Here is a 22,569-nt window from a genome sequence, read left to right as displayed (position 1 = left end):
ACTCACTTGGTGATGCTTTTCAGGGAACCCAGACCAGCAGCCTAGAATTATGATCAGACCACACCGCTCCAGGCCCACAGTGCCATGGCAGCAGGAACAGAAAACTGGATTGGAACCTTTTCTTTCAATTGTGGAAGTCTGAGGAGCAGAAAGGAGGGCAAGACAGAGCCCACACTTCTCTAGCCTAACCCAGAGATAGTGCTCTGTAATTCAAATGAAATTTGAATTGAATTTGTAATTCAATGAGAAGTAGTAGCTTCAACAAAACAAAACACAAACCCACACAGAAAACCATTTATTTCATCTCTATTGTCTCCATGCAGAGCAGACCAATACAGATGAAGGGGGAAAATGCATAAGAGTAGCTGAAAAAATAGAGCTAGAAAATACAATTCTCTCTGCATTTCCAAAAGTGACAAATGTGGTGGAGCGATGCTCCATTCCCTCCCAAGGCTCTCCGTCCTCAGCCCCAGGGCTGACGTAGTGGAAAACTAACAAGCCCCTCCCTCCCGCAAGCCCTGTGCTACCTCCTACCAGGGTGTCTTCCCAAGAACCGCAGACTGTCCAGGCCCGTGGTAGCAGCCAAGAAAAACAACTCAGAAAGTCTTTCTTCAGTGTCATCCATTTCGCATTCCTGAACGCTGAGCACAAAATCCTGACTGTGGTTTTCAGTCTTGGCAAGGCTCAGTGCTGATGCAACAACGCCAACTCATGGGCACTCACCTGGCAATGCCTCAACTTAAATGCCAGCTTCATTTTGAGAAAGACATCTTGGGAAACAGCAGGCACATCTTTCTGTGCAAGCCCGCTTCCTCCAGAGCCCTGCTACAGGGTCTGCTTAGCTTCAGTCCCTGGGGAAGGGGAGGAGAGGAAAAAGCACCCCGAAGCTAGAACGAGAGGGTTAGCATACTCCCTCAGTCCCTGCAGGCTAATCACATTAATCGTCCTTCCAGGAAAGCAGGAAGCAGATGCTACCTTCGGATGCTACCTTTGGACTTTGCGACAATTGAATGACAGAGGCAGTAGTTGGCAAAGGAAGGCAACTTTGTAAAGAGGAATAAAAAAATTGCACTAAGCCTCCCTCGTTGTTGCAGTGAAACTAGTTACTGATGTAAGCCTGGGGTAAGGAAAGCTGAAAAAATTTTAGGCAGCAGTTCCTGGGCAGAGAGAACTGCAAGCATGAGCTCTTCAGCGCTCTCTGAAAAGTAGGACAGGAGCTGTCATAAAAAAAGAACTGTGTCAACAGTTCAGGAATCTCTTAGGGAAGTAAATGCCTCTGCTGTGGGCAGCATACCTGCCTCGCTGCTCTGACCCAAATCGCCCTCCTGATAAGGCCCTGTGCAGACTGGAGAGCTGCACTGGTTTACAAAAGCTGTTTAAAGACAGAGCTGAGTTGGTGCGATTCACATTGTGGCAACTGTTCTGCTTCCAATGACTCTGCTAGTTCAATTAGACCTGTTTTTAAACAGATTTAAGCAAAGCGAGGATAAGCTCTGCAGAAGGGATGGTCTAGTAATTCTGCACATCTCTGTGGCAACAAAACATCCCTGTGGAATGACGGCCTGGTCAGCCCTGTGAGCTGGGATGTGGGCAAAGCACTAGAAATGTCATTTATTTTTATTGGTCTCAAATTGCCAAAAATTTTATCCCAAGAGTCACACAACAGAAACCTCCTCTTAAAGCACACTTATCGTCACCCTTTCACATCCCTTTCTCTCCTTACTTAGCACACAGTTTTTCCAGACCCATTTTTTAAAACCTTTTCACCAGCAGTTTCACCCTTCCCATTTCACCCTCCCTCCGGTATTATTTGCTGCTGCGCCCCTTCCTTTAAGGGCTGTCAGTATTATTTCTTACCCATTCATCCCCAACAGACTAACTCCACTGTGAGGTAAGAAGTCCAGAAATAGGCTACCATCTATATTTTTGGTTATAGCATGCTCTTAAATAGTCTACACTGAACAGAGGGAAAGCTTACCAGGGGTTATCGGCTGCTGGCCAGGCTGTAGTGTCCAACTATTGCCCAAACTGCCCAGACCTCTGCCGTGACAGCCTCGGGCTGCTGTAGCGTGCCAGGCAGGGCTAACACCCTACACCTCAAGAGAGCTCTGAAACGTGGCGTGGGGCAGATGGTAGGTGAGTCAGGTCTCGAGAGCAGGCTCAGGGCCGTGTTCAACTAATGGCTATGAGGAGAGGGAGCTCAGTTGCAACAACTACATGGCTTTCCTTCCAGATGTAGGTGAGCTGGTAGTACGGCATGGCAATAGATGAAACATTTACTGACCATTTTTCAGATAAACAGGCTGTGCTGGCTATTGGAGTGGTTAGGGCTGAGGCAAATAATCTCCAAGCTGAGCCATTTAATTGTAGTGACCTATCCTAAAGTGCCTCAAGCTTTTGGCTCGATTTCAACATCAACAAATATAAAATACACCAAAGAGGTGGACTGCTGAGGCTAATAATACCTTTAGGAACAAGTGATGTCAATGAAAAGCTGGAGATCAAGTTGGAAAGGGTCCTTTCCCCTCTGTCTCATAGCACCGTAACTTCTCAAGGGTAGGGAGTTCTGACTAAAGCTGTTAGTTTATTGTTGCTTTGCCATCCCTGTTCTGCTTCCAGCCCTTAGAGTGGTAGGAAAAGTCCTTCCTCTTCATCAGCTACAGGAATTGCCTCTGCTGTTTTCACTCAAGAGCTTGGGAGGTGCAGTTCCATCAGAATGAACCAAATGAAACGTCCATTAGCTGTGTAGCAGTTGTTCAGTTCATTTCTGCTCACTGTATCTTTTGCTCCACAAAAAAAAAAAAATCCCAAAAAAAAGGAAGCCCTGATGTGTGGATTTTAGCAGAACAGGGATAGGAGAGCCAGGGAACGAAGTCCTGCACACCCAGACCTCTTTCTCACCTGCTTCTCATACTAGCAGCCAGATCTGCACGCACACACACGGGAAGTAACATTAGTGTTCCTTATTGCTTTGTAACAGCTCAGAGTCACTGCGGTGGCTCTGGGAGGCATCATGAGGTCTGCGCAGAGGTCACTCGGTTGTGAGCGAGAGTAGCACCATGACTGTAATGCCTGTACACAGGAGCAGAATTTGCTGCAGGGAGTTCCTGGGAAAGAAACAGCAAAATTAGGAGGAGCCACAGACCAATCCCAATAGGCAGCAGTATAGAGGCTCACAAATGGTTTGTTCTTTGCCCTTCCGAACCTACCACAAGGAGAACACAACAGCTGTATGAAGCCACTAACACAGCTGAGAAGACTCTTTCCCAGCACCCCAAGCAAAGAAGTTGTCTGTAAACTGACAGGTATTTGCTCCACTCAGCTGCAAGGCCCAACTTCAGGTTTCAAAATCAATTTAAGCTGATTCAGTCCTGCAGCTACCCAGGTATCTATTCCTGTCCTTTCCCTCACAAGAGAACCATCACTTGCACAGCATGTTCACAAATATTTTAGGGACCTCCAGCTAACAACTACAGTTATGAAAATAAAAAAAAAAAAGCTGATGAATTTTGCCATCCTTTTAGCACCGTCTCAGGTTTATACTGGATTGACATGACCATGCACCTACCACCTCTGCATACGCTGCCAACGGCTCTGCCAGCACAAGAGGCTACCAACCCAAAAGCGAGCTCCTGACTGGTCATTAACATTTCTCCACCAGAGGTTCCTCCCTCCTCAGATATAACTGTGGAGCTGGTTTTTTGAGTGCTTCCTTAACTGTTTCAGTCAAAATGAACTAGGTGAGCCAAGGCTTCTTATTTAAACTACTGAAGTTACCTGTCTCATTACAACTAAAATAGGAGGGAACATTCAGGGGCAGCTCTCCCAGCAGATCTGAGAGGGCCTTTACTGTGGGACAGCTGGATTTGGACCTGCTACAGCCTTAATCAGGCTGTGAGAAACTAGAATAATACAAATGAGGGGAGGCCAAATATACCAGCATATATATATATCAGCATAGAAGAGAGATGGCTGAGGTGGGATACAATAAGAGACTATGAAATGCTGAATGACAAAGAGAAGAAAACTATTATTTTATATTCACACAGCAATAAAGCAACATCTAATCAAAATTAATAAGCAAGAGGCTAAAAAACAAATAATAAGAAGCACCATTTAACACAGTGCAGTCAAACTATGCAAACTTGCTGCCAAAGGGAGATCGCAGAAGCCCAGAGTAATGGATAGGGTCAAAAAGGGACAAGAGAAGCATGTGAAGGATAGGTTCACATGTGGTTATCAGACACACACACATACACTCCTATGGGGGCCTGGTTCAGACAGTCCCTAAACAAGTACGTGCCAGAAGCTGACAAGACAGACTGGGGCACAGGTCAGCTTACTGGACATCTGTCCAAGCAACCTGCTCTAACTGGCCATGCTACACTGCGTTAGCACAATCTTCGGGACTGACCCAGTTGAAGGTTCTCATGTTTTATAGGGTCTTTGTAGTCCCATAAACACAACAGCTAGCACAGCAGTCTATCCAGATTCCAGCCTTGCCCATGGGATTTGGAAAGCTGGCATTCATGTGCTCCCAGAACAGGCATGGGGAAGGGTTATATCCCTGCTCCCTGGCAACAAGAATTGCTGCAGCAGAACAGGAGGGAGCACTTACCAAGGATTCTTTTCCTCCAGGAGATCAGGCACAACATTTACCAAGGCAATATACAGAAATCCTCCAGAAGTGAAAGGGAGGATCCAGGCTACCGTTTCCCCTGCACAAATACAGAAAGCTTTTGTTATTACTGAGACAAAGCTATGGGAGAGAACAGAGAAGGGAAATAAGATACACACATGGGGATGATAGGTCCCCCCTCCTATTCCTACAGAGGTCCCAGGGAGCCTTACCTGCTCCTTTTGGTGACTGAGCACAAATTGCAAAGGAGGCTCCTAGAATCCCTCCCAGAGCTGTGGAAAGCTGCATCTTGGCTGCACTCCAGCGGTCAAAGCCAGCCCGAAGGAGGATTGCAAAGTCTCCAACCTAAGAAAACCAAGAGCTGACAGTTAATGAGTATGAACATTCTCAGTCATAAAGGCCATCTGTAACAAGACCAGTGCTTCAAAACTGTTTCTAGTTTTCCATGTTGCCAGTCTCCCAGAGGGAGCAGCTTTCAAAGGGACAAGAAAATGTTAACCAGACCCAGCCTCCTCTTAGTAGAGGAAGCACCCTTGTAAGCCCTCGTGATGGCAGGATACAAAGCCCTCTCACCTCGTGTGGGATTTCGTGCAGGAGAATGGCCATTGTGGTTAGGAACCCAACCTGCAGCAGAGGAGAGAAGGTGATTAGGAAACCGCCCCCCAGCTCTGACAGATGAGACTTTCACCAGCATGTCAAGGCCCCTTTCTCCAAGTTAAGACTTGTTACTCAGAATTCAGAACTATTCGACAAAAGGGTAGATGAGCTAACCCTTCCCCTAATGCCAGTACAAATGACTAACATGCCCCAAGTTTGATGAAGCTCTGCATCAGAGGGTCAGGATAGGGTTGCTTTTTACTGTAGTCTCCATTTTCTCAGAAACTTCCAGAAAATAGGAGGGAACTCCTCACATCTTTGATTTTTTTGCATATTGCATCACACTTGAGAACTGGCTTCTCCAGTTCAGTACACAGCTGGTGGCAGAAGCCTTACCTTTCTGCTAACCAGGAAGCTGGCTGCTACTGCCAGGCCGTGCGTAAAGTTATCAATGGTGTTGGCCAGCAGATTGAGGTATCCACTAATCTGCAAAGAGAAGGAAGAGCCCTTGGTAAAGGAAGAGACATAACAAGATAAAAGAACGCACATGGCTTAGACACAGGTTATACAGAGCCACGATCAGATCTGGTGAAGATCTTAAACCATGTCAGTGCTCAAGTACAAAGTAAATGTTATGTTCAGTTTTAGAGCAAACTAAGTTTTAGGGTAGGCAAGTATTGCTGAGATTAGGATAATCATCTTATGCAAATGACAAAGACCTCTAGAAACAGAAAAAGAGAAAGGAAAAAGAAGAAAGACAAAATGCAAGAATATATCTGATTCTAAATCGAACCAATTTTAGGTAACACTGACTAATTTACACAGGCGACTGGCTTCAAATATGACCTGACCTTGTCTTCTAGTCACGTACTTTAATATCCAACTGTTCAATATCTCCTCTTCGAAAGCTGGCAAAAACAATGCAACAGAACAAATGCTGCTGAAATTGCTTTTTAACACTAAACAAATCTTCAAGCATTGTACTAAAAAAGCTTGTCCTTGTGGGTTTGCTTTCTCTTAACAAAGAATAAAAAGAGAAGATAGTGATGACAGTCACCAAAGAACCACCTACTAGAAGGCTGGATAGCATGTATATGCATTTGCATATAAACGCATTTCTTAAAATTATGAGCATAAAGCAGCTTCCTTCCTCACAAGTCAGTCCATCTCCATGTTAGACCTCCCTATCATGCTTACTGTGGTCATCCCCAGACAAATTCCGAGTATTTGACCTGAAGTGATTTATAAGGGTACCACTCCAGCTCTTTTGCTCACAGGTTTTTGGTTTTTTTGCATTAGATTTAACAAAAACTACTGCATGTGGATCCTGAGATACTGCAGTTCACTGTACGGCACTGCAGCTTAAATTATTATCAAACCAGGTGTTAGCCAATACATCAGGCTGTCTCTGGACTGCAAGAACTAACCTGGCATACATTAACTCCAGATATAGGGCAGCATCCAGCAAGTAGAGACTGTCTAGAAACTGTGAGGCATTAACCTCTTACTTCACCATAGCATCAGGTGCCAGAGTTCAGCTGGAAAAACACAAGTGCTGATGAGTTTCATGAGCCCTTTTCGGTCTTCTGCTCTTCCCTGTTTCTATCAAACTCTGCCTGGGGCATCTTTTCTTCCTGCCATCTGTATGCCACAGCTCAGGTGGGGCTTTCTGTCAAGTCTCTCTCTCCAAAGCACCACCTTTCTGCAGGGCACTTCTACTGCACAGTCTGAGGCTATCTTTATAGGTTCTAAACTTTTAAAAGTGCATTGATTAAATATGAAAATAAAGAATTAAGCAAAGCCTAACTACGGATCACAATGAAGTAATAACTAAGTAACATTTCCACAATGGATGCAGAAGTTCCCTCAATGTTTTTGTAAGAAGGGGAACAAAGGGATGCATGCAGGCAGACTCATGAACACAGTAGTTTTACTTCTCATTCCTCATTTTCAGTCAAATATGACTGTCTAAAATTTATCCTTTTCATGTTGGGATTTTATGTGATTGCATTTTCCCCACAGGCTAATAATAATTGTTCACATAAGTCCTACACAAAAATGCTTTTCCATACCACCGTATAGGGAAAAAATAGACTTCATGATTAAAACATTATGACTTTTTCTTGTCAGTGGCTTGGGCAAAAGCTGTCACTGAAAGAAGCAAAGCCTTGGAGTGCTCAGAAATAAATTGGGTTGATTTGACAGTTATGAGCCTCTGACATTTACATTCTGTGAATTCCTAATAGGATGTTCTCGTTGCTCATAAAGAGCACAGCCAGATGAAGTGTTTATGTTCATGCATCAGAATTAATGTCACTATGCAATAAAACATACTTCTACAAATCAGCAAGGGCCCCATGTGCCACAGGGAAAAAGAAAGAATAAGCGAGGCAAAAAGTATTCTACAATGTTTTTACTTGTTGAGGGAATAAAGGCTGCAATGCAGGACAGAACTGATCTATGTTTCGGTGCAAAGGAAGCCTCCCACCTGCAGTTTTCAAGCTAGGACATATTATTACAGCAGCAGCTAATGAGCAGAAGTTCTGACATATATGGACAAAGGACGACTGATTAGAGCTTACTAATCATTAAGTCCTAAAGGGTGACTTTGTTCATTTAAATAGTACCTTTCCCTTTTTGTTTTCTGAAAAAAAAAAAAAAGTTACTGAGCGAATAGCAGAACCAAAGAAGTCTGGCTTGCTGTGGCTTTCTCTCTTTTCTTTGCAAGGACCTACTTTGCTCACTTCCAGCCACACTGTTTCCCTGCACGCCCCTTCCCCACTCTGCACTGCCTGACAGCCATTTCCCCACCAGGCAGGGGCAGTGAGCCTTACCTGCTGCTCTGCCAACCAGGCGGACCTGCCAAGCAGCATGCAACATCTAAGGTCTGCCAGAGTTTTTCAACAGGGCATTAGTTTGCATTCCTCCTCTACCCTCATGCTGAGTTTTATGGAAATTGCAGAAATTTGATTACCCTCAAGACTTCTATCCTCTCTTGAAGTCGAGTAAAATTAATTACGGGTTCAAAAGTTATTGAAAATGAAGGGCAGAACAGATGGACAGACAGATGGAATGACTGCTTATGTTGTTGCCTAAGGAAACAGGCTAACAACGCAGGAATATCTTGGTAGTTTTAATAGTTTCCCCCCACCAGAAAGACTATTAAAATATTCAGACTATATGCTCAGAAGGTAGAAAGTTAAAATGACACACGTTAACTCATTAGTTTCTATTTCATGCATATTGACAACAGTCTATAAGACTGAACAGACGGGTTAAGTCTAGACAACCATGGAGAGCCCTTCTAGCTTTAAAATCCTTCTACATAACACAACTGAGAGAATCTCATTCAATTTCTGCACGAAGCCCATTGTTTCTGAAGCTATAGCGTACCTTGTAGAAAGCAGCTTAAATCACAGCTTAAAGCCCACACGTGACAAAGAATCTACTATGTCTCTAAGGTAGGTTGGTCCACTGGCAAGTTACCCTCAGTTACAGAGTTGTCTTTGATTTCTCATCTGCTACTGTTTGGTATAGCTTCAACTATTCAAATTTCGTCATGCCTCTTACATGGGTATTTGCATACTTTAAGTCACCCCTGATCTATCACATCTACAGAGCTAAAGACTAAAGAAAACCACTTCTTATCACATACTGCAAACCTAAAATAATTATTTCAGCTCTTTCCTGATCCCTTTACAAATCATCAGTAATATTTTGGGTATTGTGAAAAACACTACTGGAAAAAGTCAGATAGCTGTTTCATTACAGCTACAGAGAAAGAGGAACATTTGCCTCTTCTCTTACATACTATTTCCTACTCACCCACCCTCCTGGCTGTAGCATCATAATGGAAGAATGTGTTCAAACAATTTCCTACTGTGATTCTTATACCTTTTTCCGAGGCACTGACTTCCTAGAAACTGTCCCTCTCTTGTAAACATGATCTGCATTCTTTCTTAATCTATTCCTTAATATTTGCATGTATCAAAACATGTTAAAAATTCAGCCTTTTTGATGAAGTTACTTCGTTTAGCCAGTATCACTGACCTCAGGCAGTCACAATGTGCCATTTAAGTAATATAGTAGTATCTGCAAATGTGAAGACACACTATTTTCATTAATATTCACCAAGAAAAATCACCACCAGCACACAGATTTGACAGGGGCTGCATTAATCCAGTCCGTGTTGATAATACAGAATAACTGATTTTTAATACAGCTAATATTAGCAAAGTTGATTTCGTGCAGTGCTGGTTTTATTAGAATGCAGGAAAAAGTTATGTTTTGTTTACATTTGCCACTGTCATTACCTTTATCAAACAATTTTATGACCGAATAAAAGGCAGGGAAAAAATGTCTGGTTGACAAGAATTTATCTTCCATAAGAACATATCAATTAGCATTAACTACATTATTATTTTTTACATTAGGACCAAGCCCTGAGCAATTGTGTCCTCCATGAGTGTTTCATTTCTACTTGAAATCACGGGTAGACTAACCATCCTCTAAGTCCACAGTTCCTTATGTAAAGCTTTCTAAAATAATAGCACAATGTTTCATAACCCAGTAATATTGGTTTCTTCACCACTATCACCTCTAGAAACACCAACGCAGAACCTTGCAGTTTGTGCAGTGTTCTGTACAGACTACATGAATGTGACAGATATCAAAAATACCCAGTGACCTCAGCATATCTTTCACATTGTGTAGCAAGAGCTATGAAGTTACAGCAAAACAGATTTAAAATAGACAGGCTGAAGAGCCTCTGACTGACCACATATCCAGGTTTGGGCCAGTTCATGCAACACACTTTCTGTTCATAGTTACTCTCTACAATCCTGCACATTTTTATGGGCTTTCAAACTCAAATTATAGGCCCTCCTTCGCCAAAGCGGCCGTTTACTCTCTTGCCTGTAATGTTCACCCAAACAGGGGGTTCTGCACTGCAAAGATAGTAACATAAAACTGAAAGCAAAGCCAATCTAAAGGTTAGCCACTGCCCAATGGTACAGTACTCCTTTTCCCTCCTCCACCTCCAATGCTATGAGCTTGCTGATGTCCTTTATCCCAGCACTACAGGCTGCCTGTCTACACGCCAAGCTGATTTAAGAAGTTAAATTAGGAGAGAAACAAACCTATGGGGGGCAGGGAAAAAAAAAAAAAAAGCTAATTCTTTGCCTGTTTAGCTCCCCGAATAGGCTCGCTGTGGGGTCACATGAGGTCCAGTGCAAAGGAAGTGATGGGAAATACAGGTTTGGAGGCAGAAGTGGACAAGAAGCCCTTTTTGGCAGCAGGTAAACTGCTAATCTGAGAAACTGAACTTCTAAGTTTTACAGTGGATAGCTTCAACTGTCAAAACGCTTCCAAAACGTGCCTTAAAGGAAACATGCAGCTCACAACTGGTACAACGCAAGCACTAGAGAACAGAGAAATCATGGCACAAAAATTTAAGCAAATAAAGATATAATGACTATAAGATATAGAGTAACAAAATATCAAAGTACTGTACTTTGCTCTCAGGATTCAGCCAAAACGCACATCATCAGACTTATGCCTTCACAATAGTGACTTTTCCTCTTTTGCATAAGCTGCAGTGCAGATTTTCTCCAAGTTTGCTACTTCCTCCCTGCTGTGACTTGGACAGACACTTTGACAGAGCAAAATTAAGCACAACTCACTCAAACACCGAGTTCCTCACCCAGGCACAGTTCTTTCCACAGACAACTCATCCTCTTGACTGAATTTTAAAATATGTGCCCCGAAAACATAAGATGTGAAGGTCAGTTTGTGGGTCTCTTACCTTGATTCTGTTGTCTGTTGGACAAGACCGGAGAGAGGACCCATTACACTGAGTTGAACCTGTTCCCGCTCTTTGGGATTGGCCTGCCACCTTCAGCAGGGGGTAGCCACTTCCATTGGGAATCTTTCCAGCTAGTCCTTTGGAATCACAGCCCTAAATTAGGGGAAAACAACTTGTCACTGCCTTTTTGTCAGTGATGAATGACCATGAATCAGGGTCAGAAATCCAATCTTCACCCTTAATCCTTTTGTTCTTACAATGCAAATCAGCAGCTTTGGTACCCCAGTTTAATAACGACAACTGCCAGAAATGAGACAGATTTCAGAGAGCATTGTGACACCTGCACTGTGAGACAAGAACAAAGACTTCCCCAATCACCAAGAGAAGGAAAGTAGAAAGAGAGAAGAGGAATTGGAGTCACACTCCCTTGGCATGAGCCAGGTTCCACTGGAAAGATGAGGGACTGAGCCTACCACTCCTGCGGGCAGCTGCTGTCCAGAGAAATACAACTCCATCTGGGCAGGGGATGGGGGAAAAAGAGAGTCTTGCTCTCCCCAGTGCATCAGAATAATTAAGTCTAGAGAATTATTCTATAGCTGGGATTGCTCAGAATTTAGTCTCTCTGTAAATGAGAAGATTAAGCTCCTTTCAGACTTTGAAGTCTCATGTTGAGTCCAAGTAACACTTAATTGCTCTTATGCAGTGCCTGACCTGCAGTTTCACCTCTCAAAAGTCACAGCACAGCAAGGACTGAACAGTCTCTAGGAGTTGTGCAGATGCCTGAGGACTAACTGCTCTCCTCTCTCTTGGAATTACCTTCTGGTACCTCTGTCTACGTTGCCTCTTTGCAGCTGAGTGACTCTCCTCTGAACCACTACTTAGTATTACCTGGCCAACCATCTCAAAGTTGCCCGAAGAAACACCCGGTCCAGGCCATACCCAAGAAGAGGAACACCTTCCGGAGAAGGCTGTTCTTTGTCTTGACTGAGGACCCAGAAGGCGAGTGAGTCACGATGGCTGCGGAACATGCATCAGCAAGCTGTCATCCCTCAAAGCTTACTTGAGCAAGAGTCTCACCTGCAGAGCGCTCCAGCTCCCTGTCCCCACAAAAGGGGAGCTCTTTTTTACACATACCACATCAAGAACAAAACCAGCCCAGAGATGAGAAATCTCAACTAAAACCACAAAACCAAAGCCTGGAGATGAAACACCTTCTTCTAGAGCCCAGTGTCAAAGAAGTGGCAAAAAGCTCCCCAAGGGCATTGACAAGCTACTCACAGCTTCAGGATCACTTGCTGAGCCTGTCAGATAGGGCACATGAGGTGTTTAGTACAGTGCTCCAAACATAACAGCACTCCCTCCCCTCTGGCTGCTAACTTACCACACCAGGGCACTCCTTCTCTTCTTTCTCTAAGAAGATCTTCTCTAGCACCAGGAAGGTCAGGAAACCAATGATCACCCAGAGACCCAGAAGCTTCTGCTGCTGAAAGCTCTGCCCTTCTCCTGAGGAATAAGAGAGAAATCTTCATGTCACTATCAAATACACAGTGGTTTCCCACATGTGAACCCACCCTGCCCCATACAGTTTAACCGGCAGTTCCAAGACAAAAATCAAGAAACAACAATGGAAACACCTCCTGCGAGGAATAAGGAGCAAACATATCTCACAGCAAATTAGTTTAACTTGATCATTCTTATCTAACAGACATCCTCATCTCAGGACACTCAGACTGAGAGCCCCCACCCCTTCTGCTTAAATAGTGCAATCCAGAATATTTCCTGACAACACTGGGAATTTCCTTGAGCTCCAGAGGCAAGTGAAGATTACATCAACAAAAATCATGCAGCTGTATCTACTGGGGAGCAAGCCCTGACATGAAATCTGCCATTAGTGGAGCTACAGACTCACCTTCCCCTTTCTGCCACACCTGGGCAAGTTATTAATCCCAAAGCTATAAACTTTCTTTTCAATTACAGCCAAGCCTGTGAGATAATCATTCATTCAGCCTCGCTGCAGAAGCGGAGACTGCACTGCAGTGGAAGAACAGAGCGACTCTGTAACAGGGCCTACATGGGTCAAGGAAACCTTTATGTTTCAGGACAGCCTGGCAGAAGCAAACAAGCTAGAGCAGGAAGACAGAGTCATTTGGGAACCATTGTAGAAAGGGGAAAAAAAGGACGACAGGTTCTGCCGGCAGTGCCAGAGCCATGAGGAAGAAGAGGACCAAAGGCCCAGCAGATTTGAAATCCCAGGACATAGGTGCAAGGAAGTCTGGGAAACCCAGGGCATCCTTTTCCCTCTTTCACATTTTCAACGGGGAAATGATTTCTTAGTTTATCGACAGATGGGATGCTGCAGCAGCTGCCTTCTATGCTATCAGCTTGCTGAAGCAGAGAGATACGGTCACTACAGGTTTCAACAACCCTGGCTCTCTGAGGGGTGAAGGAGATATACCAACACCACAAGCTCTATCCCAACCCAAACAGTGTCTAGTTCACTGGTGAGCGCAGGTTTCTGTCACCTGCATTTGCTTTTTCTCCCCCTGCCCCACCTTAGTCATGGCTCTATGGACAATTTTCCATGACTTCTCCTTCAGCAAAGATTGAGGGGGCAACACATTTGGGCCCCCATTGATCAAAGTACCCAGCGGAGGGGCCCCAGTTAGTCCCAAAAAAGAGGGTCTAGGAGTAACACTGTTATAGGGACAGATTTATAGACGAGATGCATCTGATGGGGCAGAATCCCCACCTGAGATGGTGCACATGTTCATGTACCAGACCACACACACATTCATAACTTCCCATCAGGTTAAAGAAGCATTCCCTTTCTTTACAGAAAGGACAAAAGAAGATCAACAGATATTTACAGGAGTCCAAGGCAAGACAGGAAAAGTTGATAGACAAGAAATCCATTGCAAGTTACTAAACATAAAGAAACCATGGACAACTCAGGAAGCCTCCAATCTCAAAATCTTTGGAGGACTGCAGAGTACAAAGATGGAATATTACATGTGTATTTATTGTTCTTGCATCCTTCCCTAGGCATTTGCTTTTACACACTGTTTGAAAGAGAATACCAGCCTAGACCAGTTTTTGGGCTGACCCAGCCTGGCTGGTCTTGTGGTTTCAAGATGGAATGGACTCAAAAAATGTAGCAGTAGGCATAGCATGGACTGCTTCTAGGCACATATGGCTTTCACACCTGTCGTTGCACTGCATGTGTAGGCCCAGGCTTCAGGAAGCAGGTGCAGAAACACATTCCCCAGTAGTCCACCAATTGCAAAACTCAACAACTGCTTCAAACGGTGTGATCCAGCTAAAAAAAAAAAAAAAAAAAAAAAAAAGAAAAGAAACAAAAACTGATCACAACTCAGCCGGGAACCAAAACATCTCCAGCTGAGATTTCACACAAAGAGACGTAAATTGGAAGCATCTGCAAAGCAAGCTTTCAAAGGAGAGAGCACAAAACAAACAGCTGGAGTGCAAGAAAAAGCCCTTGCACCACTTGGCTGGGACAGCAGTGTGTGGGAGGGTCCTGGACCAAACGGTGTGCAAAACAAACAATACTCTTTTACAAGCTCTGTCCGGGGCTTGCATTTGTCCAAGGACTCCCTATCAAATTTCCAGGTACGGACTAAAGCACCAGGAATGGACTGTCTGTTGTAAAGGATAGTATTTCTGTGACAAGGTCCTGTTCATCACTGTGCCGTTCAGTCACAACCCAGGACTTTTGGCTTCAGAAAGGCTAAGGCAGGTAGCAGGCTTACCTTCTGATCGTAGAGCAGCTCCCGTCTCAAACGGGATCACCAGCAAGGGGAAGACCCCACTCAGCCCCACCATAAATGAACCGATGAGGGAACAGATCCAGGCATCCAGCCGCTCGCTGCTGAAAAGGTTTCCCCAGGACTCTGCCTCCTTCTCGCACAGAGGACCAGAACTAGCAGCAACATGACTCCTCGGGAGCTGCTGAGCTTCACAAGCCACGATCAGAAACAAGGAGAGCGTCCCATCAAGCAGAAGCTTTTGTTTTGTCATCGCTAAGTGGTCTCAGCCAGGCTGGCCGATCTCTGAAAAGAGCAGGGGAGAGCAGCTCTGAGAGCATGCCCGAGACTCCCTCCCACCATCCCGGAGGAAAGGCCTCAGTCACACCATCCCCTCCCTCAGCATCTTAGCACAGGTATGCATCCCCAATATGGAACATATGAAACTCTTCCTGATTTCAAAACAGCACTAAAGGACACAGAGGCTGTTTATTGTCGGGTGTATGAAACTGCACGAGACATCTGCATCTCCCCTCAGGTGGACTGGACAAGGACTCCAAGTACCCTTGTCCTTGCCTTTCAGTGTCCCGAGGCTTCAGAGAAAGGTATTGACCAGAGATGCTACCCAGATAAGTCTTCTCTTTGCCATGGAGCAGCATCCATGTAACAAATTAGGATGCAAGACAGGCAACATAACAGAGGTCCGTAAAATCACGAGTGGTATAAAGACGGTGAACAGGGGTAGATTATTCACCGTCTCTTCAGCTGTAAGTGCTAACAGCCATCACATGAAGCCAGCAAGGGTGAGCTTCAAAACAAAACAAGCAAATGTGACTCTTCATCAGCAGGTAACTTGTGTGGTAGTACTTCTCCAAAAATTATGGAAAATTTTACATGGATTCAACCAAGACAGGACAAGTACTAGAAAGACAAATCTGTTGATTGTTCATGGTTAGACAGCTCACATTAGACTCAGGAAATCCCCTTATCTGAAAGGAGCTGGGGGCTGGAAGAGCGGTTGGAAAATGTCATATATATTTGTCCTATCTTTATTCTTTCCTAGAAGAACACCGGGTTAGATGGTGTCTTAGTCAAAATCAGCACAGCTGTTACTAAGAATTCTTCAGTCACCAGAAAACTGGAGAGAAGTGGGCATGTTAGAAGAGGAAAATAAAGATAATTACACTCTCATTGGCAAACAGGAAAGGAAAGCAATGATACAAAGGCTGAAGTACAAATGCTCCTTCACTCTCCAGAAGAAAAAGTGAAATGTGACAAGCAAAATTAATTTGGAAATGGGAGAAAAGAGCAAGTTAGAAAAGAACGGCTTAACAAATGTTCACAAGACAGCTGAAAATTGAGAGGGAATAACAGCATTCACCTGAAAGCATGTAAGAAACCAGTCAAAGTAATCTCTGAAGCGTTAGTGACCATCTTTGAAAATTTACAGGAATATGGGAAGGCCACAGAAGGCTGGAGAAGCACCATGCCTCACCTACCTTTATAAAAAGAAAAAAAAAGGTGGGAGAAGACTTAAGAAGTTACAGACCAATAACTTCAATCCTCTGAAAGATTCTCGATCAACTTAAATGATCAGTTTGTAGTTACCTATAAGATAAGAAAGTGATAAAGATAGCAAAGCATTAAGTAACAGCCAGACAGAAAGGAGCCTGAAATTATCAAGACAAAATCCAGGGCACTGGAACCAATCTAAGGGCTCACTGCACCTGAAATGGGCAGTGTTGCCCCTTGTGTCCCCCGTCCCCCCCCCATGAAGCATCCCCTCCCCATGCTCATGCCTGACTCCATGAGTGAGCGTGGTCAGAACAAACTAGCAGGAAAAACTATTTTTTTAAAGGCTTGGCCCTTTTCCAATTTCAGTCCCTGAACTGAATCACTGCAGGAGGAAGGCCCAGCTGCAGTGAGCAACCAAAAAGAAAATTAAAGGACAGGGTCCCATGGCTCCCATGAAGGAGGACACTGAGCTCCAAGCACAGTGACCATGGACATCAGGAGCAGGGAGGATGCAAGAAGGAATCAATGAAGACACTGGCTTGGCTAGCTGTGGAAAAACCACTAAAACTTTTTGTGGCAAGGTAATGTCTGATCATATGTAAACTCTACTGACCCATACAAAACTCATCACTTTTTTTTTTCTTTTTTGACAAGAAAAATAATCCCTCAACATAGCAAGTTCAAACTAGCGCAGGATTTTGTGGCATCTGATTGTGGTGTTTTGATCTGGCTGCAGGAACCCTACATCTACCTACAGCATACTATCAAACCAATCTTAGTAAAGATGAGTCCAAAACAGTACACTAAGAAAAAAAAAAAAAAATCAAATGGACATGACAAAACAGTAACTCCGATGTGCCAGAAAAAAAAAAAAGCATACATGCATTACATTGATTCAGAAATTAATTCCAAGCCAGCAACATAAGCCTGCTACAAATTAGGCAAATGACATCCTGGGACATACTAGTAGCTACATCGTAGGTGTGACACAGAAGCAGGGATTCTGTTCCACTCCGCACAAATGAGACTTTATCCAGCAGACCGCACCCAGCCTCATATATTCTTCTTTATAAAACAGATGCAAAAATCAGAGACCTTCCAGTGGAAAGAAACAAAAATTAGAGTGTAGAAAGCATGACCTGGAAGAAACGACTGAAGGACCTGGGTGTGTTTAGTCTTAAGAAGATAACACTGAAGGGAACAGAACAGTCTGCATACATTAAAAGTCACCAGAAAGGGGGAAAGCACTCAACTCTTCCATGTTGTAGCATCAGCTCAAAAGGTAAACAAGATTCAGCCTGGATACAAAGAAACAAATTTACATAGTGCCAAAGCTGTGATATACTGAGACAGGTTATCTATGATGCAGAAACTCCAGCACTGGTTTTTTTTTTTTTTCTTTTGAGAAAAAGAATAAACGCCTGATGCAGACGCTATTTCATTATGAAGAGTAGAGGCCTTCGTGAAGTCCCTCTAGCCCTACACCTGTGGTTCAAGTAAGCCAGTGAGATCCTTGTTCTACCAGCAGGACTCTACCAAAGGGGGCAGGTTTTCAGCTGTAAATCACTATTGGCACAACCACTTCAAAACAGTAGGGAAGGGGGGGTGGCAGCAAGGGACATTTTCGTCTCTCACAGCACTTCACACACCAATTCAACTCAGGCACTGAAGTGAACAGGCGCTGGGCTGATGCTCGGAGCACTAGTAACAACTGCAGGGAGAGCCTGATGGGCCACAGATGCCACCCTCTGCCCCGCTCCACCACACAAATGTACCTGGGATACTGCCAGGCCCTCTGGCTCCCCTCACTGGGATTCAGGCTCCCCCCACAGCTATGCAAACAGACACACAAAGCTATGGTAAAACTATGCCACAGAATCCTCCAAATTTCTTCTTGGGGAAAAATAAAAAAAAAGAAAAAAAAAAAAAGAAAAAAAAGAAAACCACGCACACCAAAAAGATAGGAAGCTCTTAAAATGTTAGCTGTCCCCTAACCAAACAGGGTTTCTTCTGTCCCGAGTACCCATACAGACTGAAGCCATCAGCCACAAAGCATCTGCACAGGGAGGTGACGGGACTCTTCAGGCACATTACACCAGCCACAGCCTTCTCCCTGCTTCCTACCTGCCGCGTAACAACCTGCAGTTAGAGAATTTCCTGCTTTAAAAAAAGACAGGCACCCCTTCCAAACCCAGAGTGGGCCTGACAGACATCCTCTTCCTTTATGACAGGATTAGACCTAGAAAATGACTGAGAACAGCTTCCTGTGAGGAGCAGAGCAAAAAATCAGGATTTATACAACCACCACATGCCTATGAAGAGGCAACAAACACGCACAGCAAAACCACCGCTCTCTGCAGCTCGGCCATGATGGGAAGTGGCACAAACTGGCCTCTTCTGCAACACCATCATCACAAAGTTAACAGCTTTTGAGAAAGCCTGGAAAAGAAATCACTGCAACTGATGCAACAGGTCCATTTCTTCCATCTTGTTCTCCACACTCACAGCCCACATCTGCCCCAAGGGAAACCTGAAACGGTCTTTGAGACTAAGTGACCAAAATCTCAGAGAAAGGCAGTAGCACACAGGACAAAGAGCATGTCCAGAGCTCTGAAAATAGGCTGCATACCTGGCTTCATGTCCTTCTTCCAGCAGCGAAAGGGATCAAGTTCCTCCAAAAAGGGACGGTCGTGGAAAATAAATGGGCATAAAGGGGTAGAAAACTGATTCCTCTAACTCGCATTTGTGTCAGTCAACTTTCCGTGGCCCACAGGTCTGTCTTCTCTTGTTACTCACACAACGGAAAAGCAGTACATTTCTTCACACCTGTGCTGCCTGACAGGCTCAAGAAAATCCCCATATCTCACGCAATAAATTCCTGATGCTTATAAAACATCTACGAGGAACCTGGTGCATCATCCAGGACACACCTGAACTGATCTTTGTGCCCAGCTAATTATTTAGAGCATATTCCCAGCATTTGCTTCTTCCTAACATATTGTAACCACTTGCTCTAAAAAATGCACTTTTTATCTCTGTAGCCCCTTTGCTTTTCTATCTCATTAGTACACGCTCCTCCTGAGTTAAGTTTACTTAATGTTTGTGAAGTCTCTAAATTCAAACTAGCTGCTCCTAGACAAATATTTAAGGGGAAGAAAAGGAGCAGTCAAGATGTAGTCCTAGGAAAAAAAAAAGCTCAAGAGAGAAAATAATACCCTGCTGCTACAATTGTAGAGGGTGGAAGAAGTCTTTCCCTACCCCTAATTTTAGACAATAGCATCTGTTTTAGGAACCCAGCTAGAGAAGGTCTTGAGAAATTTCTAGAGAAAGCACCTACAGGTTCTCAGAGAAGTCTGTGGGCACTATGAGGCAGAGGTATAACCAGGTTTATAGAGACGTGCTTTTCTCAAGAAGGGTATACGGCCTATTTAAGAACATGCATGGGAGAGAAATATCATTTACTTGTCATTTCTGACAATGACACTGCTTGGGATCACAGCTCCCAGCCGAGCCAGATGAGAACCTGGTCACCATTACGGCTGGCAGCACTCTCCAGAGCACCACGTGTCCTGCGCAGGTCTCCGAGCCGAGCATTCAGGAGTCAGGTCTGCTCAGCTCCTTCTGCAACAGCCTCGGGACTGGGATAACCCTGAGGTCTTCCCAGCTCAGGAAGAAGAAACAAATGAGAATTTGCCATTTACACACCCCTGAGTCGGGGCAGGGGGAGGCTGCACACCAAGCCAGAAGAAGAGCTCCTGCCCCCTTCCTGGGAGGCTCCTGGGGCCTCCCCCACCTCACAGTGCTCACTGAGCACCTCTGTAGCAGGCAGTGCCTGAGAAAACACAGACAAAACTTAAAATGCCAAGGCGAAAACCTATTGGAAAAGAGAAAATAAAATATTGACACGACGACGATTCCTGCAGCAACCTGCCTCCTCCCCTCCTAGACACACTGCCTTTTCAGACCACACAGCTTCATCTCTGTCTCAGCACAATTGCTCATTGCCATACAATGACATTTTAGATGTTGTTGGGGAAAAAAAATGAAAAAGAAAAGGCTTTTTTATAAGTGTTTTCCCTGGAAACCAGTTGCCTGGTCTTACAGTTGCAAAAGAGCACTGCATGGAATGGAAAAAAGTTATTTTCCAGGGAGGAAGCATAATTTTCAGCCAAAAAATTCTCCACAAGCCACCTCCCTCCATTAGCCCTGCAGAGAGCTTTGAATTCCTCCTGGAAGCCCCGACCTCGGCAGAGGCACAAAAGGTCTCCAGTCCCCCACCCTCCGAGCACTCCCTTCTCTCTCAGTCACTGTCCATCTTTAGGGAACGCGCTGCTCTGGTGGGACCCTTCCCCTTTCCCCCATCCCTCTCATAAAAAAACACTTTGCACAGAGACTCGCACTTCTGCAAATCACACACATCACAGCATGCGCAGCTAAAAGCCGGAGATGCACAGGATTAAGAACAACGGGGTATCGCAGATCAGAACAGATTACAGACCCCGGGCAAACCTAAGAGCTGGCAAGGAAGGCAGTTAAAACACTGATTGAACACTACTGTACTTTGGGAGACAGCGACTCCTTCCCCATCCCACCCAGGATGAAAGAGGAAAGTTTGCGGCTCCGGCAGTGGCGTTCCCCCCCAGGGCTAGGTGGGATTGCTCTCCTCCCAGCCCGCTCACCGTGGCAGCCCGAGGCAGAGGCCGGGCAGAAACCCCCGCTCCCGCCCCCCCGGGCCGGCACCCGGTGCCGCAGCCCTCGCCCAGGCTCCGGCACAGCTCTTATCTGCAGGCGATTAACACGGCGGCCCCGCTCCTGTCGTTGTTTCTCACATCCCCGGGGACGGCGTCTGATGGCACAGACAGCGCGGGTTTCCCACCAGAGGAATGCTGACCGATGCAAAGGGAGACGCATCTGCCGGGGCGGGGGGGAGTCGCTAACCCCGCTCTCGCACCTCGCCGGACCAGCACACGAGTTGCCCCCCAGGCTCCGTGTGCCCCCGCGGCCGCGCAGACCCCGGCCGGCCCGCGAAGCCGGCTGCCGCGGGGAGAGCGGGGACACGGGGGCACGGGACGCCTCCCCGCGCCGCGCGTCCCGCGGGGCAGGCAGGGAGCGGGGCAGCCCCGGCGCCGAGACCTTCCCGCGGCATCCTCTGCCGGAGGAGCGACTTCCAAAACTTTCTCCGCTGCGTCCCGCAGGGGCTGAGCTCCCAGCCCCGGGCACGCCCGCAGCGGCAGCCACACGGCGCTGCTCCCCCGGCAAGCTGCAACAAAGGCGGGCTGGACCGGGGGGACACCGGTCCCGGGAGCCCGGGGGGGGAGACGGGGCCCCGGGAGCGGGCGGCGCGGAGCCCGCGGTCTCGCCGGGCCGGGGCACGGCTCCCGGCAGCAGCGGCCCGGCCAGGCGCTGCCCCCCCCTCCCCCGTCTTTCCCAAAGTTGCCCCGCGCTCGGCCGGGCCGGGCCGGACCCTGCCGGTGCCGGACTCGGCTCCGCTGCGGGCAGCGCTGCCCGCAGCCGCCGCCGCCCCCGCTCACCCTGTGCCGCCGCCGCCGCCCGGGGCCGAGCTGCGCGGCCGCACCCGGCGCCCGCCGGCCCCTCTCGCCACCGCAACAGCGGAGCGGGGGCAGCCCGGCGACCCCCCGCCCCCGGCTGCGCCGCTCCCGGGCCGCGAGCCGTCGTTACCGTGCGCCGCCGCCGCCGCCGTGCCCCGGGCCGCCGCTGCCATCCAGCCGCGGCTCGGCGCGGGATCTGCCCCGCCCGGCGGCCCCTCAGCTCCGCCTCCCCCGGCCGGCCACGTCGGTCCCGGCCTCCTCGGCACCAGCGCCGCCGCCCCGGCGGGGACCCGCCGCCGCGCGCGCTTCCGGCCGCCGCCGCGGGGGGGCGGGCGCCGGGCGCGCTTCCTGCCGCCCCCCCGGCGGGCAGGGCCCCGCGGCACGGGGCGGCCCCCGGCCCCGCCGGCGGGGCGGAAGCGGGGCGGAAGCGGAGCTCGCCCGGCCGCGCCGGGCCTCGCGCCCTTCCTCGCCCCGGCAGCCCCGGCCGAGGGGGAGCGGCCCGAGCTCCGCCGCCGGGCCCTCGGTGCCTCGGCGGGCCCCGAGGCGCACGTCCTGCCCCGCAGACAGCAGGTCCTTGCGAACGGCCCTTTACAGCTCGCATCTCCTACGGGCAGCGGGGTGGTTTTACACATCCCCAGTACGAGCTTCTGGGCAGCGGGACAGAAACACGCATGCTGTGGGAGAGCTGTCTTTCTAGAATATGCT

At 47.0% G+C, this 22,569-nt stretch overlaps 1 protein-coding gene across 1 annotated transcript; it reads right to left on the bottom strand.

The window, feature by feature from the left end:
* Positions 1-303: 303 nt before the first annotated feature.
* Positions 304-22,069, bottom strand: SLC39A13 (solute carrier family 39 member 13). Its single transcript, XM_082317231.1, has 10 exons — positions 21,995-22,069; positions 14,807-15,106; positions 14,242-14,355; positions 12,421-12,542; positions 11,040-11,192; positions 5,633-5,722; positions 5,213-5,263; positions 4,852-4,984; positions 4,619-4,718; positions 304-3,107 (listed from the first exon to the last, which is right to left on the bottom strand). Exons 2-10 carry the CDS (start codon positions 15,072-15,074, stop codon positions 3,032-3,034), a joined length of 1,107 nt encoding a protein of 368 aa, XP_082173357.1. The 5' UTR covers positions 15,075-15,106; positions 21,995-22,069; the 3' UTR covers positions 304-3,031.
* Between the last annotated feature and the right edge of the window lie 500 nt (positions 22,070-22,569).

This window comes from Platalea leucorodia (assembly GCF_965183815.1).
Source record: "Platalea leucorodia genome assembly, chromosome: 7".
Classification (NCBI taxonomy): domain Eukaryota; kingdom Metazoa; phylum Chordata; class Aves; order Pelecaniformes; family Threskiornithidae; genus Platalea; species Platalea leucorodia.
Note: the sequence above shows the minus strand (reverse complement) of the source record. Positions and strands in the feature narration are given on the sequence as shown.

Coding starts and splice junctions, on each gene's coding strand:
- SLC39A13 (XM_082317231.1), bottom strand. CDS start 15,074: ATGACAAAACAAAAGCTTCTGCTTGATGGGACGCTCTCCTTGTTTCTG. Junction 4,985..5,212: donor TGCACGAAATCCCACACGAG/GTGAGAGGGCTT, acceptor TGGTTTTCTTAG/GTTGGAGACTTTGCAATCCT. Junction 3,108..4,618: donor CTGGAGGAAAAGAATCCTTG/GTAAGTGCTCCC, acceptor TTTCTTTCCCAG/GAACTCCCTGCAGCAAATTC.